General features: G+C 46.6%; 2 protein-coding genes across 2 annotated transcripts; one reads left to right on the top strand and one right to left on the bottom strand.

Annotated features, from left to right (window-relative positions):
* Positions 1 to 13,050: 13,050 nt before the first annotated feature.
* On the bottom strand, positions 13,051 to 15,497 carry zgc:162297 (uncharacterized protein LOC555865 homolog). Its single transcript, XM_061276574.1, has 6 exons — positions 14,840 to 15,497; positions 14,637 to 14,719; positions 14,332 to 14,512; positions 14,082 to 14,232; positions 13,648 to 13,775; positions 13,051 to 13,572 (listed from the first exon to the last, which is right to left on the bottom strand). Exons 1-6 carry the CDS (start codon positions 14,910 to 14,912, stop codon positions 13,370 to 13,372), a joined length of 819 nt encoding a protein of 272 aa, XP_061132558.1. The 5' UTR covers positions 14,913 to 15,497; the 3' UTR covers positions 13,051 to 13,369.
* A 111-nt stretch (positions 15,498 to 15,608) lies between these two features.
* On the top strand, positions 15,609 to 21,305 carry ccne1 (cyclin E1). The gene is made up of 12 exons (XM_061276543.1): positions 15,609 to 15,978; positions 16,431 to 16,481; positions 16,661 to 16,754; positions 17,149 to 17,211; positions 17,854 to 18,029; positions 18,122 to 18,257; positions 18,512 to 18,658; positions 18,789 to 18,884; positions 18,990 to 19,124; positions 19,286 to 19,397; positions 19,479 to 19,636; positions 20,545 to 21,305. Exons 2-12 carry the CDS (start codon positions 16,468 to 16,470, stop codon positions 20,725 to 20,727), a joined length of 1,314 nt encoding a protein of 437 aa, XP_061132527.1. The 5' UTR covers positions 15,609 to 15,978; positions 16,431 to 16,467; the 3' UTR covers positions 20,728 to 21,305.
* The last annotated feature ends 870 nt before the right edge of the window (positions 21,306 to 22,175 follow it).

The following is a 22,175-nucleotide window of genomic DNA, read 5'->3' on the forward strand; positions in this document are numbered from 1 at the left end:
TAAAATCCTAATCTGAAGAGGTGAATTTTTGGGCAACCAAAAACTCATTTTACATAAATGAAGTCCAAAGAAAATGTGATCATATTTGAAGTCCTCCCTTTGGATTATTCTCAATATAACAACACTAGTTGCCATGGTTTCAAAAGATTACCTGTACACAAAAAAACTAAACAAACAAGGAGCATTTTGTATAAAGACTAGAAAAAGCCCCATGCTGGTCCACATTTACACCGGCCGATCTTGCGTTTGCGTGTGCTCATTAATCTCACTTAAAGGCGACGTGTTTGCTGTGTTTTTATTACTGCGAGCCAACAAAACAAGCAAACATCTGACACGTTATGAAGCTCCACCACCAGCGTGGCGGCGGCGACGGCGGCGGTCCTCATAACGTCTCCCTCGGCAAACGCAATCAGCCTCACATAAACTAAAGGAGCAACTTCAAGTTTTTGGGCTGTAAAGGCAGCTTCCAAATAAGATAACCCGATCAACCAACCAACCAACCAAAAGAAAAGAAGTCGCGCTCAATTTCCGTGTCATATTTCCCCCCCTTTTTGCAATAAAAGCTTCCGTGGTCCTCGGCGCGTCTTCATGAAAGTGTCACTCCCTATTATTTGTCTGCTATCTCAATTAGCGGGGGCTTTCATAAAGCAAGCGTCCACGACAACATGATGAACTACCGCCGACTAGTATTTACACCACTTCCTGTTAGCTGCCAAACATTCCATTATTTCCCGCCACTTTTGATAACTGCTGTTATTTTTTAATCCAGGCTGTATTTCTACCGCTAGTTAACGCTGACTCAGGATCGCTGTCAGTCTCGACTTGGATGTCAGTGCAGCGCTCCGGAATTAGCTCCCGTGGCGGCCATTTTTCTCCGCTAACTTCAGTTAGGATCAGATTTTTTTTTTAAAAAGGTGCGAGAATCAAACTTCCCCGTCTTCTGTGCTACTCTGAGTTGCAAATCGGGCGGAATGATGGCGTGGCCGCTCAGGAAGTAATGACCACCGGAAGGAGGGATGGTCGAGGTGGGAGACAAAAAGCAGGAGAGTTCAATCTCAGACACTTTTCTGCTCAGCATCTGCTTCTCCTCCGAGAGCAATTAGACTAGACCACTGCGAGTGTGTGTGTGCGTGTGTGTGTGTGTGTGTGCATGTGTGTGCGTGTGTGTGAGGGAGAGAAGGAAGGAGAGCAGGTCTGCCCTGTCCAATAATCGCTGCAGAAAGTCAAAAGATCTTGAGCAGAAACATGCACAATCAACATGGCCAATAACAGTTGTGATGCTAGCAGGATGCTATGCTAGTCAATGATTATTCAAGTCAAATTGCCTTTCATAGTTGTGGGCCCAATTTCGACTCAAATACATTTTCAGAAGATTGCCATTTAAAATGTTTTGTACCTTGCATTTTTAATACCTGGTAGTATTTCTATTATCTGTTAACATGACAGTTTCTAGATGACTCTGTACCTGTTTTAAGTTACATATACGACCCGGTACTACATTATCCTTAGCTCCCAGATGGCGGTACATGTTAGTTCTGTTTCTTCTCAGCTACCTGTTGTTAATTCTACTAGCAGGTAGCAAGCACTGCACGCAGAACGCATGTATTATGTTACATAGTCTTGAGTGGTATTAGTGTTGTGTGTGAGTAGCTCCCTCCCGTTCATACTACAAATAGTGCCATGCAGTGAGATTGATAGAGCGCCACCATTTTATTGGAGTGTCTGTCACATGGCCTGCAGCCTCAATGTCTCTAATGGAACCTTCATTTCCTCTGGACGCTGCCCCCGCAGGCTACGTGTAACCCTCGCGCTGACCCGCCGGACGGACAACACGGCACATTTGTCTCGTGCACAAACACACACCCACACACACGCATAAGAGCAGATATATCTCCTGATACCTCTGAATGTCCCCGAAAGTGACCACAAAGCACAAAATGGCTTTGAGAATAACACTGCTTGCATTAGCTGTTAGCATTAGCTATTTCTACTCTACTCTACTTCTACTACAACTTGGTAGTATTTTATCACTGTCTTGCAAAAAAAGCATATTTTACGACATGACCTACGTGTGTTTACATAAAATGTTAGCGTAAGCTAGCTTACATGACCACATCATCGCACTTTTCCTCTTTTCAGTCAAGCAAACAGCAAAACTCTCCTCGAGAAAAGAAGTCAATGTCTCTTTAGTACACAGCGGAGAACTATTTTTCTTTCTTTTTGTTTGCCGCGTCTATAGAGTGCACAGGGGGCGCTAATGGCGATAGCATCAAAGTGCTAGCTATCCGTTCACTGTCAACACGAGCGTACTTTTTAAGCCCAAGCGCGATTGTGACACAGCCGCTCCGTCAAAGCGTGCGCTATCTTGTCGCATCGTCAGCGTGGGCGCATTGCTCACCTGTAGACAGATTACCTAAGCGTAGCTATCTAGCTGAAAGCGACCGGCAACGTTTTGATATTGATGAAGAGCTCAGCGGGGAATTGCGTGCGCTCGGGACCCCCACCCCCATCTTTAATCTGAGAGTTGAGCGCAATTCATCTGCGGGAGGAATGTCGAGCATGCTAATGCTAACAAACACGTTGTAGAGCGATCGCAATGGAAACCGCTCAGATTCCCTCAACGCGCCATTTCCTTTGGACGGCGACTACCAGCGTTTTAGGTTTAAGACAGGCTTTGGGCCTTCCAAATATACTTTCAAGCTAGCATTGGGGTTGTAAAGTGATGTCTCAAAGCAGCCAGCTTTTCAAAACAGGTTTTAGCTTTCAAGCCCGAGTTTGGGCTTTCAAATGAAAGGTTCCGATTCAAGCCCTGGTTAACGTTTGAAGAGCTTTGAAATGTCCAAGGTGGCCAGCTTTCAGATGAATGTGACACAGGTGACGTATGTGACAGTGTAGGACGAGACAAGAGCATGAGAGTATGGCCACACTATGTTCTACGCAGTACGTGATATCTCATGGTGGAGCTCATCCATCACGCTCATCCGTCAGGCCTCCGAACAAAACAAGTTTATTTCGGTCTTGAGTCCCAAAGCTGAGGACGCGCTCGTCTGTCTTCGGCTTACACTCGCCATCACTCACAGCGGACACGCGTCTCCTAACACATCACGCGCTAGGAGGTGGCTTTGTCCTGGCGGCGAGAAGAAGATTGAAAGAGGAAGTCAAAGTCAAGTCACTAAGTTAGAGTCAGTGAATGAACATTTAAACATTGCGCGGAATCAACCCAGTAGCTGTGTTTGCTGCAAGACCAGTTTGGCATCGCAAGAGTTTGTTGTTGTGAGTGCAGACGATGGCGGGAGGAGGCCTTGCCGGCCGGGCTTAAGGCTGCTGTCAGGGAGCCAGCGGCGGCCATTTATCAGCTGATCTGCGCTACGACGGACGGGCCGCTATCAGCTACCTCATATTGATCCCTCTTCTCCGTCTGCTGCCCTCCACTGGCACGTCGCTTTCGTGGAAGAAACAATGCATAGCAAGCAGAAGCACACGCAGAAGCCCCCCCCCCCCCCGCCCCTGCCCCCACCAACATGGCCGCCTTCTCCGCCACTTGACAGGAAGTAAGGGGGAAGAAACAATCTGTCCGATTAGCCGTTTGATTAAAGGTTCGAAGAGGTTCAAGTTGAGCCTTTGGATCTTTCAAATGAGGTGAAACAGAATGACACACGCTCACGCACACACACACACACACACACACGCCTCGTCATCAGTCAGTCATCCCAGTGGGCTGCTTAGCGCGCGAGCTGTCGCGCAGATGGCGACGCTACGGCCAATCACGTGGCTTTATGAGGGAGAAAAGCTTTTTTGGACAAGGCAGCCATAACTCTCGTTAGGTTTCCCATCTCGACAATTGCAAAAGCCAGTTCCTTCAGCTTTGGCTTTGCTTGTCTGTCACCTTGATCAAATCTCGACTCCAAGCCCGCAGCTAGTTTCGAGAGCTTTGGAGGCGACAGCGACCGGGAGATAAGAGGCTAATTCTTCCTCCTTTTTCAGTCTTGGATCTGGGCTGGGCCCTGATCTTCAACATATCTCCCGAGACGCTTAGGAGCGCTGTGTCATGTCGGGGAAGAGCAGCTCATCCAGACTGAGGCCAAAGCCAGATAAGTTGTTGAAGGAGAGGAGAGGAGAGGAGAGGATCAGCACTCCGCCAGGGTTCCTCGTGTCTGCTTTCATGCACGTCACCTTGTCGTAATGTTATGTTTGCAAACATTCTCACAAAAAAACAAATGGACTGCTTGACTTTTTTTTCCCCCGTTCCCCAGTGGTGAGCTCGTATTTTGATGTACATTTTCATATATTTTGTGTTGGGCGACTTCAATCACGGCACATTCCACTTTGCCTTGGTCCTCTCAGCGGCGGCGCCTCATTCCATCCACTTCCTGGCCACCATTTGCATATAGACAGTCTGCATGCATACCTGTTGCCTCCATTGTAAGCGCACACAGTACAAAAAGGATGGCTGGTCATTTCTTTGTGTTTGTGACCTCCAGAAAAGTCCAAATGTGTGGAGATGATGCAGCGGCCAAACAAGAAATGTCCAAATATGCTCGCACAGGAAGTGGACAAGGTGAATGGGAATTGGCCACAAGACCTTCAAGGCTGACACAAGTGTGTGTGCGTGCGTGCGGGTGTGTGTGTGTCCTTTAAAATGTAATGATGTGAAAATGTGCAACACCAAGCACATTCCAAAATGGCGCAGTGTCCCTTTAAGTAAACGCTGGACCTGGGTCAGCTTCTTAAAAACCATCACGCCGCACACACACACACTCAGTCACAGGTGGAGAGCGGGGTCACTGTTGAATTGAAGATATGATATGCCTGTGATAAAGGACCATTGCAGCATTGGCTGGAATGTTTTGAAAATAACCTTCAAGTGAGTGCAAATGACACTCAAGATAGTGTCCAGGTTAGAGGTTCGAGTCAAGGACAAGAAACTACTGCACACATGCATGCACAGCATTTTCCCAAATACTGGGGTTAGCTTTTTCTCTGATGCAAAAAGATCCTAAGATTGTGTCTGTAATCAAATGGCCTGTGAGCGTATCGCCGGACTCAGTGTGTGTGTGCGTCCACCTGACAATCCAGTGTCTGATTCTGGAGGCACTTTAGCATGATTAATATTAATGCCACTCCCTTTTATTCAAGACGTCTGCCTGCCACTCCGCCGACGAGCGGCAGCACTTTGCCGCTTGAAATGGCGTGTGCTTGATGCAAAGTGTGTGCGTCTGCGTGGGCCAGCGAGGTGAGCGAGCGAGCGAGCGAGCGTGTCTCTTTAGCATAAACGTCCGAATCCTTCTCGTCCATCGGCAGTTGCAAACAGGACCTCACCTGGCCGAATCCAAGGCGATGGAACCATGTGATCATAATCCATGGCTTCTTTAAACCAAAAAAGGAAAATTGAGGCCTTTTCCAGGTTTAGCAGTTTGCAGCTATAGGCTGGAGTTTTTCAAGGTATGCATTGTTTGGATTTTCCAGGCATACACTTCAGGAAGGACTTACCTCCGTGTTTCTTCACTTTTCAAACTAAATCCTGCACTTAAGTGAATTGAGATGCGTACGTTGCACTTTGGTGTAGCCATCTCCCACACACACACACACATGCACACGCAGGAAGCGTAGTGCCTTCAAGTCATGGCTTTGTCAGCAAAGATCTGAAAGTTATACGCGGAGAACCTTGTGGAGTTCTCTGCACTTTCATGAAGCTCAATTAACCCCCCCCCCCCCCTAAATTCTGTGAAAAAAAAACAAAATGATCCATTATCAACTCTGCTCGTTCGCTGACTTGGGTCCAGACAAAAGGCGGATGCATGGCGAAGGGCAAAATGTGACATGTTGACTGGCGAGGGGTGCTCAAGGGGGGCTTCATCATCTGATATCTTTTTAATTAACGCTATCCCACTCAGACACTTGAAGGAGGCAAATACAAAGATAGCGACACGGCCAGATACTTAGCTTTTGACAGCTCTAATTAATGAAAAAAAAAAAGGGAGCGACGGACGGAGGGAGGGAGGGAGGGAGGGAGGGAGGGAGGGAGGCGGGGGGGAAGATGAGTCGCTGCTGGTGAAGGATTCATTAAGAGCGGTCGGTCGCCGCGTCGCTACATCAAACATTCCTCTTTGGACTTCTCTTTATGCTTTTTTTTTTCTTTTTTTGCTCAACCCTTGCTGCTTTTGTGTGCAGGGAAAAGCAGACAATGCAGTGGGAAAGAGAGGGAAGGGATGGAAGAGGAGGATAAAAGAGGAATTAAAGCACTGTATCTAGCTATCTATGTGTGTGTGTTTGTGTGCACGGCTGGCGGAAGCTGCCACTTCACAACAGGGGAGATGAATGACTTTTTACCTCTGGACACTGGGCCTTAATGAAACCCCCAGAGGCCAAACAATGGCATCACACACGCACACGCACGCACGCGCACACGCACGCTGGAAAAAAGCAGGCGAGATACAGTATGTCGGTCCTGCTGCATTCATAGACACTCAGTAAAAGGCAAAACACTGGATGATGAATCAAGATGCAAGCAGACTTTATGAATGTATTGCAACACAAGCACACAAGGTTTAGGATTTCTGCTTCTTTGGGCTGTTTTATTTATTTGATGTTTTCCAGATTTATCCCTGGGGTTTTCCGGGCTTGAGCTTTTCCTTTGCTTCGTGTCTTTTTTTTTTTTCCCTTGTGAAAGACACAAGCGCCCACTTCCCCAAAGAGTAGACTTTGCACCCCCAAATCAATTCTCGATTTTGTCATGTGTGTGTGTGCGTGATGGATGAGTGTGGTAGCAGAAGCCTAATCCCCTCAATGAATGCAGCAAGGCATGTTGGGTCACTTGTGCCTGGTCGCTCTCCATCATTCCCAATTAAAGGCGTCGCCCGCTCGCTCCAGAACGCCCGCCCGCTCGCCCGTTCTTATCTGGGCCGCCGCCGCCGCCGCCTGGCACCGCTTATCTGCTCAGGTAAAATGGTCGCCGGACCGCGCACGCCGCATGCCGATGAATGTCTTCGTCCAAAGTCCCGAAATGTTTTGTTATTTTTGACGCACTACTCCTTCTGCACTTCCCAATTGGTCCACATTTTTCCACCGATTTTAAACTCTGCAGAAATATTCAGGAGATTTCCAGAAACAAACTTCTTTCACAAAATGACACTTTTTCTTTCTATTTCCTAGTTTCCATGACCCTCCCAAAAAAATCCCAAGTTAATGCACGTTTTATCATTGAGATGATGATATTTTTTGTATTAGTAGTTCAACAGAATTGAATAGGGCACGTGTATGTATGAACAAATGTAGTAGTCGTAACTTTCCTGTCATCCATCACGCGGTCAGGGAAGGAAGGGACTTCTGTGTCATTTACGGCTAACAGCGCGCTCTATAGGCCATATATAGAAGTGCAGCATGCAGGAGGAGCGCTCCATTCAACAGTCAGTGCACACACAATGTGGGGAGAGGAATACAACGCAATTCAATGGAAGATTGACAAAACAAGAGCAGTGACCACGATTGGGAAAAGATCACAAATCGACACTTTGCTGACTCAGCACCTATTAAGAACGTCAAGAGAAAAACATCGAAACACCTCCAGTACGTCATTTCATTGGACAGGCATTTTGTTGCCTTATAAAATCAATTGAAATTTCAATTGGAATGAATTTTCATCAATAGCCCACAACCCGCCTTTTTCTCCACATTTCGCTTGTAATAATAATTTCAATGTATTTGCATGAATGTGTGCCGCACGTTTCCATTTTATGTTTTTTTCCTCATTTGGAAGCATTCTCATGAAAATCAGTTCAAATATATGCAAAATTTCAACTCTTTTTTTTTTTTCATATAACGTTTTTTGAAACATTGGTCCGTGATTTGTTCCTTTTCCTGAATAACATCAGTTTAAATGTCTTGGCATCAAAGTCTTCTTTGCAAATCCTCCATTTTCCACTCTTTGCTACAAAGTAAAAACAAAGCATGAGTAAAAAAGTAGCTCAGTTCACGCAAATTAGATCTGAAAAAGAAGTGGACTACTTCAAGCAACTCTAACTTTCTTTGGCTTTTTTTCCTCACAAGTGTTGAAGTCTTAATTTGGAGTGTCCGCTTAATTTCCACGCCGGGACAAAGTAACACATTGGAATCCGCTTTAATGTCACCGATGACTCTTTGGGTGTTTTCAAAGATGGTGTCATAACTCTCCGTATTAATATGCCCGTGGAGCTTCTTCTTCTGTACGAAATCACGCTCCAGTTCTTATTACTGACTGACTTGGAGGAGTTGTTAGTGGACGTCTGCTTGAGGCCAATTAAAGGAGAACTCGGGCTGCCCTTTTGGACGTGTCCCACTGACAAATTAAATTTTACTATAACAGCAAAGAAGATGAAATGAAATCATTTGAATTTTAATTAGCACACCCAACGCCATTTATCACATACCTAGAACTCCAAAAATAGGATTGGATTTCATACCGGCCTCAGAGCTTTCCATCATACTATATTGTCTGTTTGTTTTCTTAACAAAACCTAATTGACCTCCGGTTTTATTATATCGATTAATATCTTCTGCGGTATGAATATATGTGTACAGTGTATGTACAGAATTTATGAAACATAGAATTGACGGCCATTGCAATTGCATAGAATAGATTGCAATGAAAAAAAAAAGACCCCCAGAAAGCAATTACCAAGAATATTAGGAGTATCCCCCCCTAAAAAAAATGTCCAAATATTGGGGGGGAAAATATCGCAAACAATTGAATGCGTGGATACAGAAGCACAGATCTTCGGGTGTTCACCGTATACCACATGCCAGTGAAGCTAAATGCTAAAATGCTAATTGAATATTATCTGGAGACCTGGTTTGTTTTGGTCGGTATTTGGGTAGTTATGGTACGTCATTGATTGAAAAATGACAAAAGGCTCAAATTCTAATGGGCATCCCCCACAGCCGGCGTATCGCTGACGTGTTTGCGTAGGAAGAAGACGACAGACAGGTCACAGCGGAACGGCCTTGGTAATTTGCCATGTCGCCCGCCACGGTGCCTCTCGTCTTATTGGAGCATTCATTTTGCTGTTGTCTCATAAAAAGTCTGGACGCCCCGTTGACCTAACGACCCCGCCCACCTGCGCACCTCCAAATATCAAATGCATATTTCACACACACACCTGCGCACACGCTCACACATCGGCTGTTCTTATTGGCTGCACTAAATCATAAGCGCGACTGCTAAAGGTACTTTGGTTGTGTTTTTTCACGCACCTAGGAGCTAATGGACTGTTTATGACTATGTTTAGCCCACATATGGATGTCATAAACAAGGCTAATAACGCTCGAGCTAACGTGTCATAAATCATCTCCGACGTAAACGCGTCTGACCGTCTTGACCGCGAGCGGCGGGATAAACGTCAAAATTCGGACATTTACGAGGAGCATTATGACAAAATAATGTTCAACGTTAAAATATGCCGCCATTACAAGCGACAAGCATGTGGAAGCTCGCCAGTTGGCGGCTAGCATGAGAAGCTAACATGCAAAAAAGGAAGGAAGGATTTCACAATTGGAGTTTGCGGTTGCTCTAACGCGATTGCCGTTTGACAAGCGTGTGTGGCCTTCTGCGTACATTGGCTGTGAGACACTTGTTTCATCAACAATAATGTATGTGTATGGTGAAAAGAAATTGGACTTGACAGGTAGTGAAAGTCAGTAACAGGAAGTGAGCTCTCTCATGTTGATTAGCATTTTCAACGGTCATTTTTTGCCAATGTTTTCCATTCATTTTTGATCATCTTAACTTTTTTTAAACATTTCACCTTCCACTGGGGACCAATCACCGATCATAATAGGAGTGATGATGATGAGGAGACAAACAGGGCCTTAAATGCACCTGCTGGTCAGTCGCTGCTCCTCTTAGCGGTCGCTGGCTGTGTGTGTGCACGAGCGCTGAGCTGATTTGTAAGCCGATTTGTTCCTTTATTTCCCCTGGCTGTACACGGCGGGTCGGTCAGTCGGTCGCTCGGTCGGTCGGTCGGTCGGCCGGTCACCTCGCTTTCACGCACACGCTCATACTCCCGGAGGACAATCTGTTGTGAATCGCATTACAGCCATTTCCCATTCTGTAGGTGCACCCCAGCAGAAATCAAATATTTATCACGTTGTATTAACCGTTGGCCTCCACCAACAAAGTCTCACAGCAGCCGTCCTGACGTTGCCGCCACCCCGGCACGCTGAATTCATGATCCCATTAGGCCGTTGTGAGCATAGGTACACGCACGCACACACGTGCTGCTGCTTGCTTTTCCAATGTAAAAAGTGTGCGATCAAGATCAGACATGACATTTTGCCACGTCCAGTATTTTTGTCTGAAATGTCTGGCACAGGTGATGTCATGACATGTTGTGTTTGGCCACCTTCCCCTCCCTCGTACGTATGCTTTGGCGCACTTGCGGCTTCTTCCGATCACCTTGACTGTAGTCCTCTGTGGGAAATCTTCTGGAAAAGCCGGAGGACACGCTTCCACCGCTCGGCGGCCCGCTGCGCCTTTGTCTCGTTGATCCTGGTCGGCGGCAACACGCTCATTTTACGCATCGCCGGCCTCTCCTTCCCCTCCCAAAACTTTCTAGTCCCTAAACCGCTTCGGATGAAATGGTCTGCACAAGATGGATTCGACCTGTCCCATTTTCATTCGGAGCCAACTCTCTTTTAACGATAAGCTTTGGCCCATTTCTGTCGCCGTGGTGAAATGATCTGAAGCCTGCCTTTCCACTTGCTACGCAATATTGACCTTCCATCGAATGGGTCATGTCAAGCAACTTTCCCGTCATCGTCCAAAACTTCCTGCGTCCCTGCTTTCACTTTTAGGCTCTGCGCTTTCTGCCCATATGAAGCCACTTTCCACCTCTCTCCTTCATCTTCAACCTCCAGTCACTGAATTTCAATCGTTGTTAGCTAACTGGCTCAAAACAAATCAAAAGTTGTCATATTGCTTCTAATGCCTCAAGTGAGCTCGATGAGATTGGGAGTTGAATATTCCCGGAATTATTTCTCACCTTGTGATCTTTAGATACTCAAACATTCATCTTCTGTGTCAGCATCCAGCTAAGACTGAGCCTGGATGGGGAATTGATCAATTCTGACCTTCTGATCTTCAGGTGCTCAAACGTTATCTTCCGTGGTAGCATCCAAGCTAACACCGAGCCAATAAGGATGGCTTCATGTAAATATTTTGACTCGTTGACTTTGTAGATAACTTTGACTTTTACGAGGTGATATTTCCTGCCACGTGAGATGAACATTGCACTTAAAAGTCCACCATTTCATGATTTGCTCCGGCTCAATAAAAGCACCACTTTACGGCCACCGTAAATCACGCAAAAGAAAAGAAGGGAGAAAAAAGAAATATGCCGGCCGCTGTTAATCTCACACATAAAGCCACCACCTATAAAAACAACAACACTCACGCACACACACACAAAAAAAAAGAAAAAGAAAGAAAAGAGGTCCTCTGCGGCGGGATACCTTAAGTAAATGTCATAAATGTGAGATTGTGTTGTTAATTTGATGCATTAGGCGTCTGACTTGTTATAAATAATTGTTTATTTCTGTAGTAAGACCTCCCGATATGTACTGGCCAAGCGTCCAATCAAATTGACGCTCATTAACGGCGCAGATAAATTACTTTTACACTTTTGAGTCATTAAAAAGGAAGCAATTAAACGTACAAATAGCTGCTTGGACTGTTTATGCAGCGCCCCGGATTTACACGTGTCCCAATTCGTACCATCGACAAACTTGTTTGCTTATTTTTTATTTATTTCTTTCTTTTTTGACTGCTTTGCTTTGTAGAATCACCATTTTGCTTCTCCACTGCTTTTTGGTGCCATCTAAAGGTCTGGAGGCTGAATTACTTCACGTCTTGTCAATCGTTTGAAAAATCCAGTTTGTTGGTTGATTTGGTGCCATAATGACTGGTGGAAAAAACAAAATCTAAAGAAGCCACACCAGGAAAGACGCAGGAAGTCAGCCATTTTGGTTGGAAGCAACCAACCGAGGTTCAAGTTGGCCATTTTGGCCAGGGGGTCCTTCATACACAGTCGTCCAATCGCAACCAAATCGGAGGCACGCACAACAAACTAAACAGATGGCCGATACTAAATTGACAACGTCGTCAGGCTTCATCACAAGGTGCGGCGGGCGAAGCTCGGCAGCCACGTTTGAGAAAAAGACGGCAAAGACGTGAGCTCTTCCTCTCGTCTCGTCAAGCCAAGGAAGAAAATTGCCAACATTCCGTGTCCTTGCTGCTGTTTTGTTCTCAAGGCGGCTGCGGCCAGATTGGCCGGAAAAAGAGAAATCACCCGGGAGTGGGCGGGCGGGAAATCAGATCAACGGCAACAATAAAGCAGCCGCTGGGAGGGAAATGACCCAAGTGCCTGCCGCGTGTTGGTGTGCCACTGTTTGTTTGCTGGCTCCTGTGCCGGGATGGAGGTCATACATCCAGCCTTATTGCCTGCAAAAAGGAACAATATGACAGAAAAATGGAGTTGTCGTTGGGTGTGTGTGTGTGTGTGAGTGTGAGTGTGTGAGGGCACACGCACGCATGCAGCACGCACGCACACTTCACTCCATCATTAGAAAGCACAGTGAGAAATGAAGTGAGCGTCTCTTTATTCAAGCTTTTTGTCACATGAATAAAATGAACGTGATTGACCTTTTCTGGGTCCCTTTTCATGGTTAACATTCAAATAAAATAGTTTCACACATACACCAGTCATAGCGCAGCAATAGAATGCGTGAAATAAATACAATTAATGAATGAACAGAATAGTAATGTATTATGATCATCACACCTTTTATAAAAATCTAATTTACGTAGTTATAATTTACTCAATTAAAAATGAATCCTCCTCAGAATGAAGTCATTTCATGAATTCAATTGTTTACCATGGCTCGAATTTAATATATTTCCATTCTTTTTTTTTTTAAAATTAAATCTTAATCGAACTTGAGACTTCTAATTATGATATTTACCTTTACTAATGCACACTGTTGGCTGTCTATATATATATATATATATATATATATATATTTTAATTATATATATATATATATTACTAGATGGATAAGAAACGCAATTTGTTTTTGAAATCGAATAGTGAGCTCATGAATGAGGTCAATGAACGGATACAAACTAAAAGGTAGGCGAGCGCTTCCGGGAGGAAGGCTGCTGTATTGGTTGGTGTGTAGCGCCACCCTGTGGACTTTAGGCCACACTGCAGCTTGCCTCATTGCGGTGATTGCACTCCGCCGCTGACAACACAGGCAAAATGGCTTGAACTTTTGATTCGAAGTTCCCCATCCTACGTTTTTCAAAGTGTCAAAGTAGGCCGGAAAGAGTTCCTTGAGTTCAGTGTGGCCATCTTGCTCGGAGGCCTCTCATCTGTGCCATGAAGCTGGCGACGCGCCGCGCCTCCAGCTCGTTGCTCCACCAGCCCCCGTCCTTAAAATGGGAGCCCACAATCAGGCCGCTGGCGCCCAGGTAGCGATTCACATTGTCCTGAGTCACACCGGAACCCACCAGGACCGGGAGACTCACGGCCCGCGTGACCTCTGAGGAGAATCGCAAGCGCACATGAGCGAGGGAGACTCCATTTGCGTGAAAAAAAGGAGGCGCTGGGAACGCACCCGCCAGTTCTTTGGGGTCCGCCTGGGCTCCCGTGGACGTTCCGGTCACAATGAGTCCGTCCGACAGGAAGAACTCGGCGGCCCGAGCCGTCTCCACCAGGCTCACGTCTGAGGTCAGAGCGTGAGAGCTGCGCTCGCACAAACACACAATCAGCATTCTCTTGCCATCTATTCAATGGATCAATGTGTATCATAATGACGTCATCTTCATTTCTTCCTTGTATTGAAACATTTGAAAAGATGTCTTTTGTCCAATTATTTTGATTTGATTGCTGTATACTCATGTAGATTTGGAATGAAATGATTGATTGTTGTATTATATTGATATTACATTCACACTTCATTTTATTATTTCTTCTTTTTCTCCCCTTCATAATGCTTTGAGCATCGGCCATCTTTCACTGCGTTCACACATGCTAAGGTCAGCAAATAACCTGTGTTTCTTCTTGATGTCAGTAAAGACGAGGATGTCCTGGCCTCCGACGCTCTTGCGGTACCTCAGAAGTTCTCCGGCACAAGCGTGGACCAGACCCTCATCAGCCACGTGGGAAAACACGAAGCCCTCCGCCCGGATGAAGTGAGCGCCTGACAACACGCTGCTTACAGCTAGCTGGACAGTGAGCGGCTACGTCTGACCTGAATTTCTCCCAAAATGTCCAAGAATTGCGCCGCGAGCCAGATCACCTGAGGCGAGAGCGACGGCGAGCGCCTGCCGGTTGGCAGCGGATAGAATCTGGACGCCGACGGGGATGGACGGACAGACGCTCCTCACCGCCGCGCACACGGATGTCATACACGCGCTCACCTCAGGGCCAGGGGAAAGCGAGTACGGGACGTCGTGCATGTTCTCCACTATCACACCGTCCTACACGGGCAAACAAAGGCATGGAGGTTTTGAACACAAGTGTTCCAAGTACTGACCCTCGGGGTACTCCGCATGTGACCCCTTCTCGTCAAGGTCAACGGACGGATGACGCGCTGCTGCTTACCAAGCCTGCGTCACGGTATACGGTGGCCTCCCGACAGGCCTCTTCAATGATTTGGGACATTTTCATGCATCCAAGTGGAGAGCCTGTCAAAGGCGACATTTCAATTTGTCTTGCCATTGGAAATAATGGCAACCAAAGCGTTCTATTCCAGGGTTGCCAAATCAAAATAGTTCTAGCAATGTAAGATAACAGATTTGTGTTACCCGGTAAAGCTTTCACGTGGATCATTCCAATAATGACACATTTCAGGTGTCCAAAAAGGTCCAACCACTTCATGTTTGGGCTCTGTGCAGCAGCCAGGGAGCAAAGAACATTTTGATATTTGAAAGCCACTTGTCACGTGGAGGTCCAAAAGTTCACTGACGAGGTATTGACATCATCCAGCCAGCAGAGACATTTGAAGACTTTTGCTCAGCAGTGACTTACTTCGTGTACTTAAAACAAGTCGTTTATCGGGGAACTGTATGTGTGCTCTGTCACTTTTGCTAAAAGTCGAAAAAAATGTTCACATTTTGAAAGCAGGTGGAAATTGCTAACTTATTGATGAGGGAAAAAATCGCTCAATCCAGCAACACAAGTGCTAAATTGGCATGCCTGCCAGGAAAAACGGGGGATACACTCCGTGACTGGCAACCTGCAGCTGAAACGGGCGCCATGGTGGAAAAAGACGCGCGCTGCCGTCAACAAACTTGGCACTTGTGCTCTGAAAGAACCATCGCGGCTGGCGTGACAGCGAGCCACAATCATCCCCGAAAGACGTCGATCCTCTCCGCTGCTTTTGTACGCCACAATAAGGTCGTTTTCGTCTTAAATGCCGCCGAAAGTGTCCCGACTCGGGGCTTTGTTTACATCCGAGAGACTAGCCACGCGGTGCCGGCCACTTCCGCCTCGCAAGCCCCGCCCACGCAGCTGTCACCCGGCCGTCACGCCTCCCCGCTATTATCAGCCCAAATTCGCAGCAAAGATCCACTTTGGAAAGCACTCGCAGCGCTTTTGCAACATTCTCTCGGCCCCAAGTGTCCTTTGCCGGTGTTTAAGCGACGCGGCGGCGCGTTCCGACACGGAAGTCATCGTCGGTAGGAGGAGAAGAGCAAGTTTGAGCGCCAAGTTGAATCGCCTCCTCCCCGCTTGACGCGACCGTGCGTGGCGCGCAAGCCTGCAGCCCGCTCATTGCGACCCGCCTGCCGCCGGCCTGCTGCCGCCAAACTCACGCCGAGCTCCTCCGAGACGAGACAACGAAAGCCATCCATCCGTTCCTTCGTCGATGCACTGATCGATTCGATTGAGTTCACGATCGACATTGATTGTGACCGCGAGTGAACTTCAAGAGCAGCGTCTTGAGGTGAATACAGCCAGATAATCCGCTCAATTTGACCCATTTCGGGGACTAATGGAGATTGCAGGAGGAAGTTCTGCGAATTCATCGGATTATTCGACCTCTTTTTGAGTTGGGAGTGGTGTTATTTGTGCAACATAGTCCGCGACGCAGCTGCGTCGGCCATGATGATGACTCGAGCCAGATGTCCAAAGTTTGTGAAAGGAAATGATGACGTGAACAGGACAAATTCATCAAGTAACTCCATTCGGTGCATAGTCTGAAGTGTTTTGTGACTTGATGCGGAGTGTGCTGCTGACAGCGGCCACTTTTGGCGACTGTAAAAGTCAGCCGTGTTGGCGTTTGCCCGCCCGCCAGGATGCGCCGGGCTTTGTCAGCTGAGCGTGGGGGTTGGGAGCGTGCTCTTGGGCTCCCTTCAAACTCCTCGAAACTAACTTTGAAAGTCTCCTTCCTCGCAGGTTGACTCCCCAGAAGATAGCCGGCCTTGGGGCTAGAATGCTGGCTAGTCGGTGAGTGCTCCTTTGTCCTGCTTTTGCACTTGTAGTCCGCGCCAAAGTTTTAGCCTCCTCGGCTAGTTAGCTCGTGGCTAAAGCACCTTGTTCTCGTTCGGTGGAGCTCGCCAGCGCGTCCGATTCACACTTGACTGACAACTTTGTGCTCTCCCGTGTCCCTTTGACTTGTTCCCCAGGGAAGAAAGTGAACAAGAAGCAGAGTGTGTTGCTAGCGAGGCGGCCAACGTGGGGACGTTGAGGCCGAGGAAGAGGAAAGCAGATGTTGCCATTGTGAGTGGAGCCCCCTTTCTTTCTTTCTTTCTTTCTTTCTTTCTTTCTCTTTCTCTCTTTCTCTCTTTCTTTCTCTCTCTTTTCCCTCTTTTCTCTCTCTCCTTTTCTCTCTTTCTTTCCCTTTCTCTCTCTCTTTCTTTCCCTTTCTCTCTCTTTCCTTCCCTTAATTTCTCTCTCTCTTTCTTTCCCTTTCTCTCTTTCTTTCTCTCTCTCTTTCTCTCTCTCTTTCTCTCTCTCTTTCCCTCTCTCTCTTTCCCTCTCTCTCTTTCCCTCTCTCTTTCATTCCCTCTCTCTTTCTTTCCCTTTCTCTTTCTCCCTTTCTCCCTTTCTTTCTCTGCAAAAGAAACCCTTCACATACGGAATGTCTAACTAACATGGGCATACTTGACTTCAGCATTTACAAGACGTGGATGAGGACACAGCAGATATGACCAAGAAGAAGCTAAGAGACTCTGAGGTAAAACTTCAAGAACTCAATCAATTGATCATAAACTTTGTTGACAATTTTTGCCCAGCATTAAAACTGCATTAAGTACATGGTAGCAGAATGTTAGCCTGTCATTTTTAAACATTTTAGAGAAGGCCAAATAAATTCAACTACAATCAACAGTCCAGTTGCTTCCATTCAATTTTTGCCGATCATCAAAACCTCAATGACTGATAATCTACACACGTGAAGAAAAAAAAGTACCATGAATATTTAATATGAGCAGGTAACGTAATGTGCACGGCCATTTAACCTTCCGACGTCTTGCCTAGACGCAAGATGGCGTCTGCACCAAATGGTGCCGAGGTCATATCCTAGCCGGGATGACGGCTTGCATCAAAGGAGTGTGAAGTTTCACGCTCACTTTTCCAGCTGTTTAGTTTATGTTTGACTGGTAGCTTTTAATGAAATGGAAGGTTTTCACGCGGGCTGGAGAATCTCCGCGAGACGCCTTTCCGGCTATTCTACATCATTCGGGCCGTCTCGATGACGTGGTCTGAGATCATGTGACTTTTCAAAAGATTGAAATTTCAAATGACAAATAATCCTGCCCGAGTACCAAAATGAGTGCCATCTTTGAAAGTCACATTTCCCCGTGTTGTGTCCACCAAGGCGGCGTGGAGGTCGGAGGAGGACGCCTACGGGAGCCCTCGGTGCTGGAGGTCCACGCTGGCGCGCGAGGACGAACATCAGCAGCAGATCACGTTGATCAACGTCGGCTTCCCGCACTACAACTTGACGAACGTCTGCGCTACGCCCGTCCATTGTGCGCCCCTGCCTGCGCTCTGGTCAGTATGCAAGATGGATGGATGGATGGATGGAGTACTTCTATGACTGCGAGTGGTCCTGACGTGTGTGTTGTCCCACGCTTCTTCATTAGCTGGGCGAGTAAGGACGTCGTGTGGAACAACATGCTGGCCAAAGATAAGACGTACACGCGCAACGTCAACATGATGGCCAAACATCCTCACCTTCAGCCCAAGATGAGAGCCGTTCTTCTCGACTGGCTCATGGAGGTGACGCTTTTTTTAGGTTTTCACTTGCGTACTGCTAAGAAATAGCAAACTATCACATAACAGCCCTTGAGCACGCCATCCTTAAGTTAATTGCCGCTGACTCTAAAGTTTGTGACACCAACATACCCCCACCCCAAAAATACATTTTGGCTATCTTGTTGCTAACATGTATCGTGAAACGGAAATGAGCATAAAATGCGCGTTGTTGAAGAAGTGCTGGTTCCTTGCGCTCAAGCACCTTTTGGGCTCTTCAGGTGAGCGAGGTGTACAAGCTCCACCGCGAGACGTACCACCTGGCTCAGGACTACTTTGACCGCTTCATGGCCACGCAGAGCAACGTCTTCAAGTCCACGCTGCAGCTCATCGGCATCAGCTGCCTCTTCATCGCAGCCAAAGTCGAGGTACGCGCCGCTTCATCTTCCGTGCTTACAATATTGTGGCTTGGCGCCAGCGCAGTTGCGGACATTTTTCATCGGTCGCGCCAATCTTGTGTTGAGATGGCTCAGTCAACTCATTCCTTTGCTTTGGCAGGAGATGTACCCTCCCAAAGTGCACCTGTTTGCCTACGTGACGGACGAAGCTTGCACCGAGGATGATATCCTCAGCATGGAGATCATCATCATGAAGGTGAGGGAGGGAAGGAGGCCGCCATGGGCAAGGCGGGGCAGGGCAGCCATCTTGCCACGGATCCGCCAATGTTGACGTGTTTTTGGTCATCATCATCATCATCAGGAGCTAAAATGGAGTCTGAGCCCGCAGACGCCCGTGTCCTGGCTCAACGTCTACATGCAAGTAGCCTACCTCAAAGAGTCTGACCAGCTGCTCATCCCCAAATACCCGCAAGCCACCTTTGTTCAAATAGCCGAGGTTAGTCCAATAGATTGTTTCGTGATTCCCCTTTTTTTTCCCCCTTCTTTGCTGAAGCCTGAACGTTAGCCTGAAGGAACTGAAAGGTTCTGTAAGTGTTAGCCTTAGCTAGCCAAATTGGATGCCTGATTTCTTGGTTGTATGTTTTTTTTCGTGTGCAGCTTCTTGATGTGTGCATGCTCGACATGCGCTGCCTGGAGTTCTCCAACGGCATCCTGGCCGCCTCCGCCCTCTTCCACTTTTCGTCTCTGGAGCTGGTGGAGAACGTATCTGGTACGTTGAAGAAGCCTCACTTTCATTGCCCGCCCGCCCTCGCTCGCTAGCTTGCTAACCGCTGCCATTTTGTCTGTGTAGCATTAAAGAGGGCGGAGCTGGAGGAGTGCGTACGGTGGATGGTGCCGTTCGCCATGGCGCTGCGGGAATCCGGCGGCTCGCCCATGAAAACTTTTGCCGCCGTGGCTGCGGAGGATATGCACAATATACAGACGTACGCACCCTACCTGACGTGGTTGGTAAGTCCCTCTCCACTCCCGGAAAACGGTGTGAACAGAACAATAATAGCCGTGCACCTATAGTCGATTCTTATGAAATGATAATCAGCACTTCATTATGGGCCATTAAGAAGGGCACATACGGAAGCAGTTGCTTTTCAAATAAGCAGTGATGTTCATGTTTTTTAATTTTGCATATATGAGCAGTGAGCAATGAAAAGCGTATAAAAACATTGCATACTTTGTGAAAACACTCAGTCAGCATGGTTGAAACATACACTGTAGAAAAGACAGTGAACAGCAGCAATAGTGACCATTGTCCATGTCTAATCTTATGGAATAAAAATGTTACAATCAAATACTACATTAGAAATCCAGCAGCAAGATAATCGACTAAAAATAGTATGAAGCTTCAAAAAATTAGACTAGTTCTTCCGATGTTTCATTTTATATGCATGAGTAAAATGGTTTTTATTCTATCATTTATTATTAGTCTTGTTTATTTAGTATTATTTATGGAATTTATCTAATTCTATTAATTATCTATAATTTATTCTAAACTTCCAAAATCACAATCTCCCCTGATGTTTCCATCTATGTTTGTGTGAAATGTTTTTTATTCTCAAAACTACTGACAACATAACGTAGTCCAAATGCATTTATTTTTTTCAATGAGTACAATGAGTCAGTCTCAAACCTCGATGAACTTAATGCCACTGGAACGTGTAAACTCTTTCTCTTACCGCTAGAGGGAGCTCCCGTACCACTGGCTCATTTGTGTGTGCGCATGCATCTTATCCAAAGTAGTATTTAAAACATCAAACCGCAATACAATCGAATTGAAAAAAAAACGACGATGCGTTGTTTCCGCCCCGCGTGCGAGTGGTGCCTCCCTCCGTTGACGCGCCCCGTGTCCTGTTGCGGCTCAGGAAAAGGCGGCGTCCTACCAGGACGCCGACATGGAGCGTCACCGCGGCGGCTGCCACGTACCGTCCGGCGTCCTCACCCCGCCACTCAGCAGCGAGAAGACGGACCAGAATCCCGACGCGTCTACCGCCACACTGCAAGTGCCACCCAGGATGCGCCAGGCCCAGTGCACGCTGGCCCCGTAGAGTCAGCGTTTTTTTTTTAAGGAAGGTTTTTGCGACTGGCTGCCAATTTTTCAGGGGGTGCATTTTCCATCTTCAAGTGCCAGTCACAGGACGTCTTTTATTGAACTCAAGTGTCTTAATGGAGAAGAAAAAGGCGAGGGGGTGCCCACGGACTGATCCTGGAGTCAGGAGACTCCGTGCTGCTACACAGCCGGGCTTTGCATTATGCGTGTGTGTGTGTGTGTATGTATGCATGCATTTGTGTGTGTGTGTGATGCTGATTTTATGAGACAGAGCATTGACTTGGCTAGCAAAGGGGCCAAGCGGGTTGAGCTTCAGAAGCGCAACCAGGCTACTCTCAGATGTCGGGCTGGGCTTTGGGGTGTTTGGGTCAACCAGAGACTGGAAGCGCGACAGCGAGGCGGTTTGTTGGGAAACGTCAATATCGACAGCCTTAGTGTTAGTGACTCGAGTATTTAACGTGAACTTTTAGCTTCCCCACCCTCAATCTAACCACCATCACCCAAAAATGTTGGTGTGACTTTTACTTTTTAAATGAAGTGCTGCTATGTATTTTCCATTAAAGATGTTTCTCAGCATGATCGTCTGGTGTCACATTTTGGGAAAGACTCCCAAATATGGCCTAATGCCACAAAGTCTTTCTAGCTTATGATCAAAACGTAGGAATCAAATATGTACAGCGGCGTTCTAAAGGTTACGGTCACTTAGAAATTATTTTTGAAATATAATCGCAAACTTTTGGGCGGTAGTGTATGTATAAGTAAAAATGACTCCTAGGCCAGCTTTTCATGTATGTGACTTTATTCTCGCAAGATTACATTTTACAGTTTGAGTCTAATGTTCACAACTTCAATCTCAAATATGACTTTTGATTAAAAGAAGCCTTCGACGCAAAAATGTCCTCCATAAATTGGAGCGAACCCTTACACTCTGTCTCCCTCTTGTGGCCCTTCAATGCATTGCAGACAGCAAAGACTTCATACAAAGAAGTCATTTTAAAATGCAAATTACGAGCTGTAGAAAAAAAAAAAACGAACAATTTTTACATTAATTTTTGATTCAAATTTAAATAAATTCAATTAAAATTACTATATTTTATTGATTGACCTTTTTGTCGTCTTGACAAAATATGAAGTTCTCACCCCCCAAGGTTCTTTCTTCTCTACATTTGCATTTTTGCGGCTTGTTTTGGATGATGCGGCGTGATAGGAAGCTGCTGACAGTGCCTTTCCACCAAGTCTTTCTCCTTCTTTGCCGCTCGTCTTTATGAGGACGCGATTGTGTTTCTCTTTTTGTGCGCCGCTTTGCATGCACTTTGCGTGCGTGTCGTCTTGCGCTTAAAGGTGCTAACAAAAGGTGCAGCGTGTGTTTTGACAGCCAAAGATTTGCCTTGCTTAGCTCCGGCAGAAATGAGCAGATTGGATCTTTTGGCATTGTGATGCATTTAT

The sequence above is a fragment of the Syngnathus typhle genome, linkage group LG4, assembly GCF_033458585.1.
Source record: "Syngnathus typhle isolate RoL2023-S1 ecotype Sweden linkage group LG4, RoL_Styp_1.0, whole genome shotgun sequence".
NCBI classification, from domain to species: domain Eukaryota; kingdom Metazoa; phylum Chordata; class Actinopteri; order Syngnathiformes; family Syngnathidae; genus Syngnathus; species Syngnathus typhle.

What these genes read in the sequence shown, in the direction of transcription:
- zgc:162297 (XM_061276574.1), bottom strand. Translation starts at nt 14,912, where the DNA reads ATGAAGTGGTTGGACCTTTTTGGACACCTGAAATGTGTCATTATTGGA. An exon ending in TATACCGTGACGCAGGCTTG is followed by an intron (nt 14,513 to 14,636) that starts GTAAGCAGCAGC and finishes TTGCCCGTGTAG; the next exon opens with GACGGTGTGATAGTGGAGAA. An exon ending in GGACCCCAAAGAACTGGCGG is followed by an intron (nt 13,573 to 13,647) that starts GTGCGTTCCCAG and finishes GATTCTCCTCAG; the next exon opens with AGGTCACGCGGGCCGTGAGT.
- ccne1 (XM_061276543.1), top strand. An exon ending in AGAAGCTAAGAGACTCTGAG is followed by an intron (nt 17,212 to 17,853) that starts GTAAAACTTCAA and finishes GTGTCCACCAAG; the next exon opens with GCGGCGTGGAGGTCGGAGGA. An exon ending in TCATCGCAGCCAAAGTCGAG is followed by an intron (nt 18,659 to 18,788) that starts GTACGCGCCGCT and finishes TTGCTTTGGCAG; the next exon opens with GAGATGTACCCTCCCAAAGT.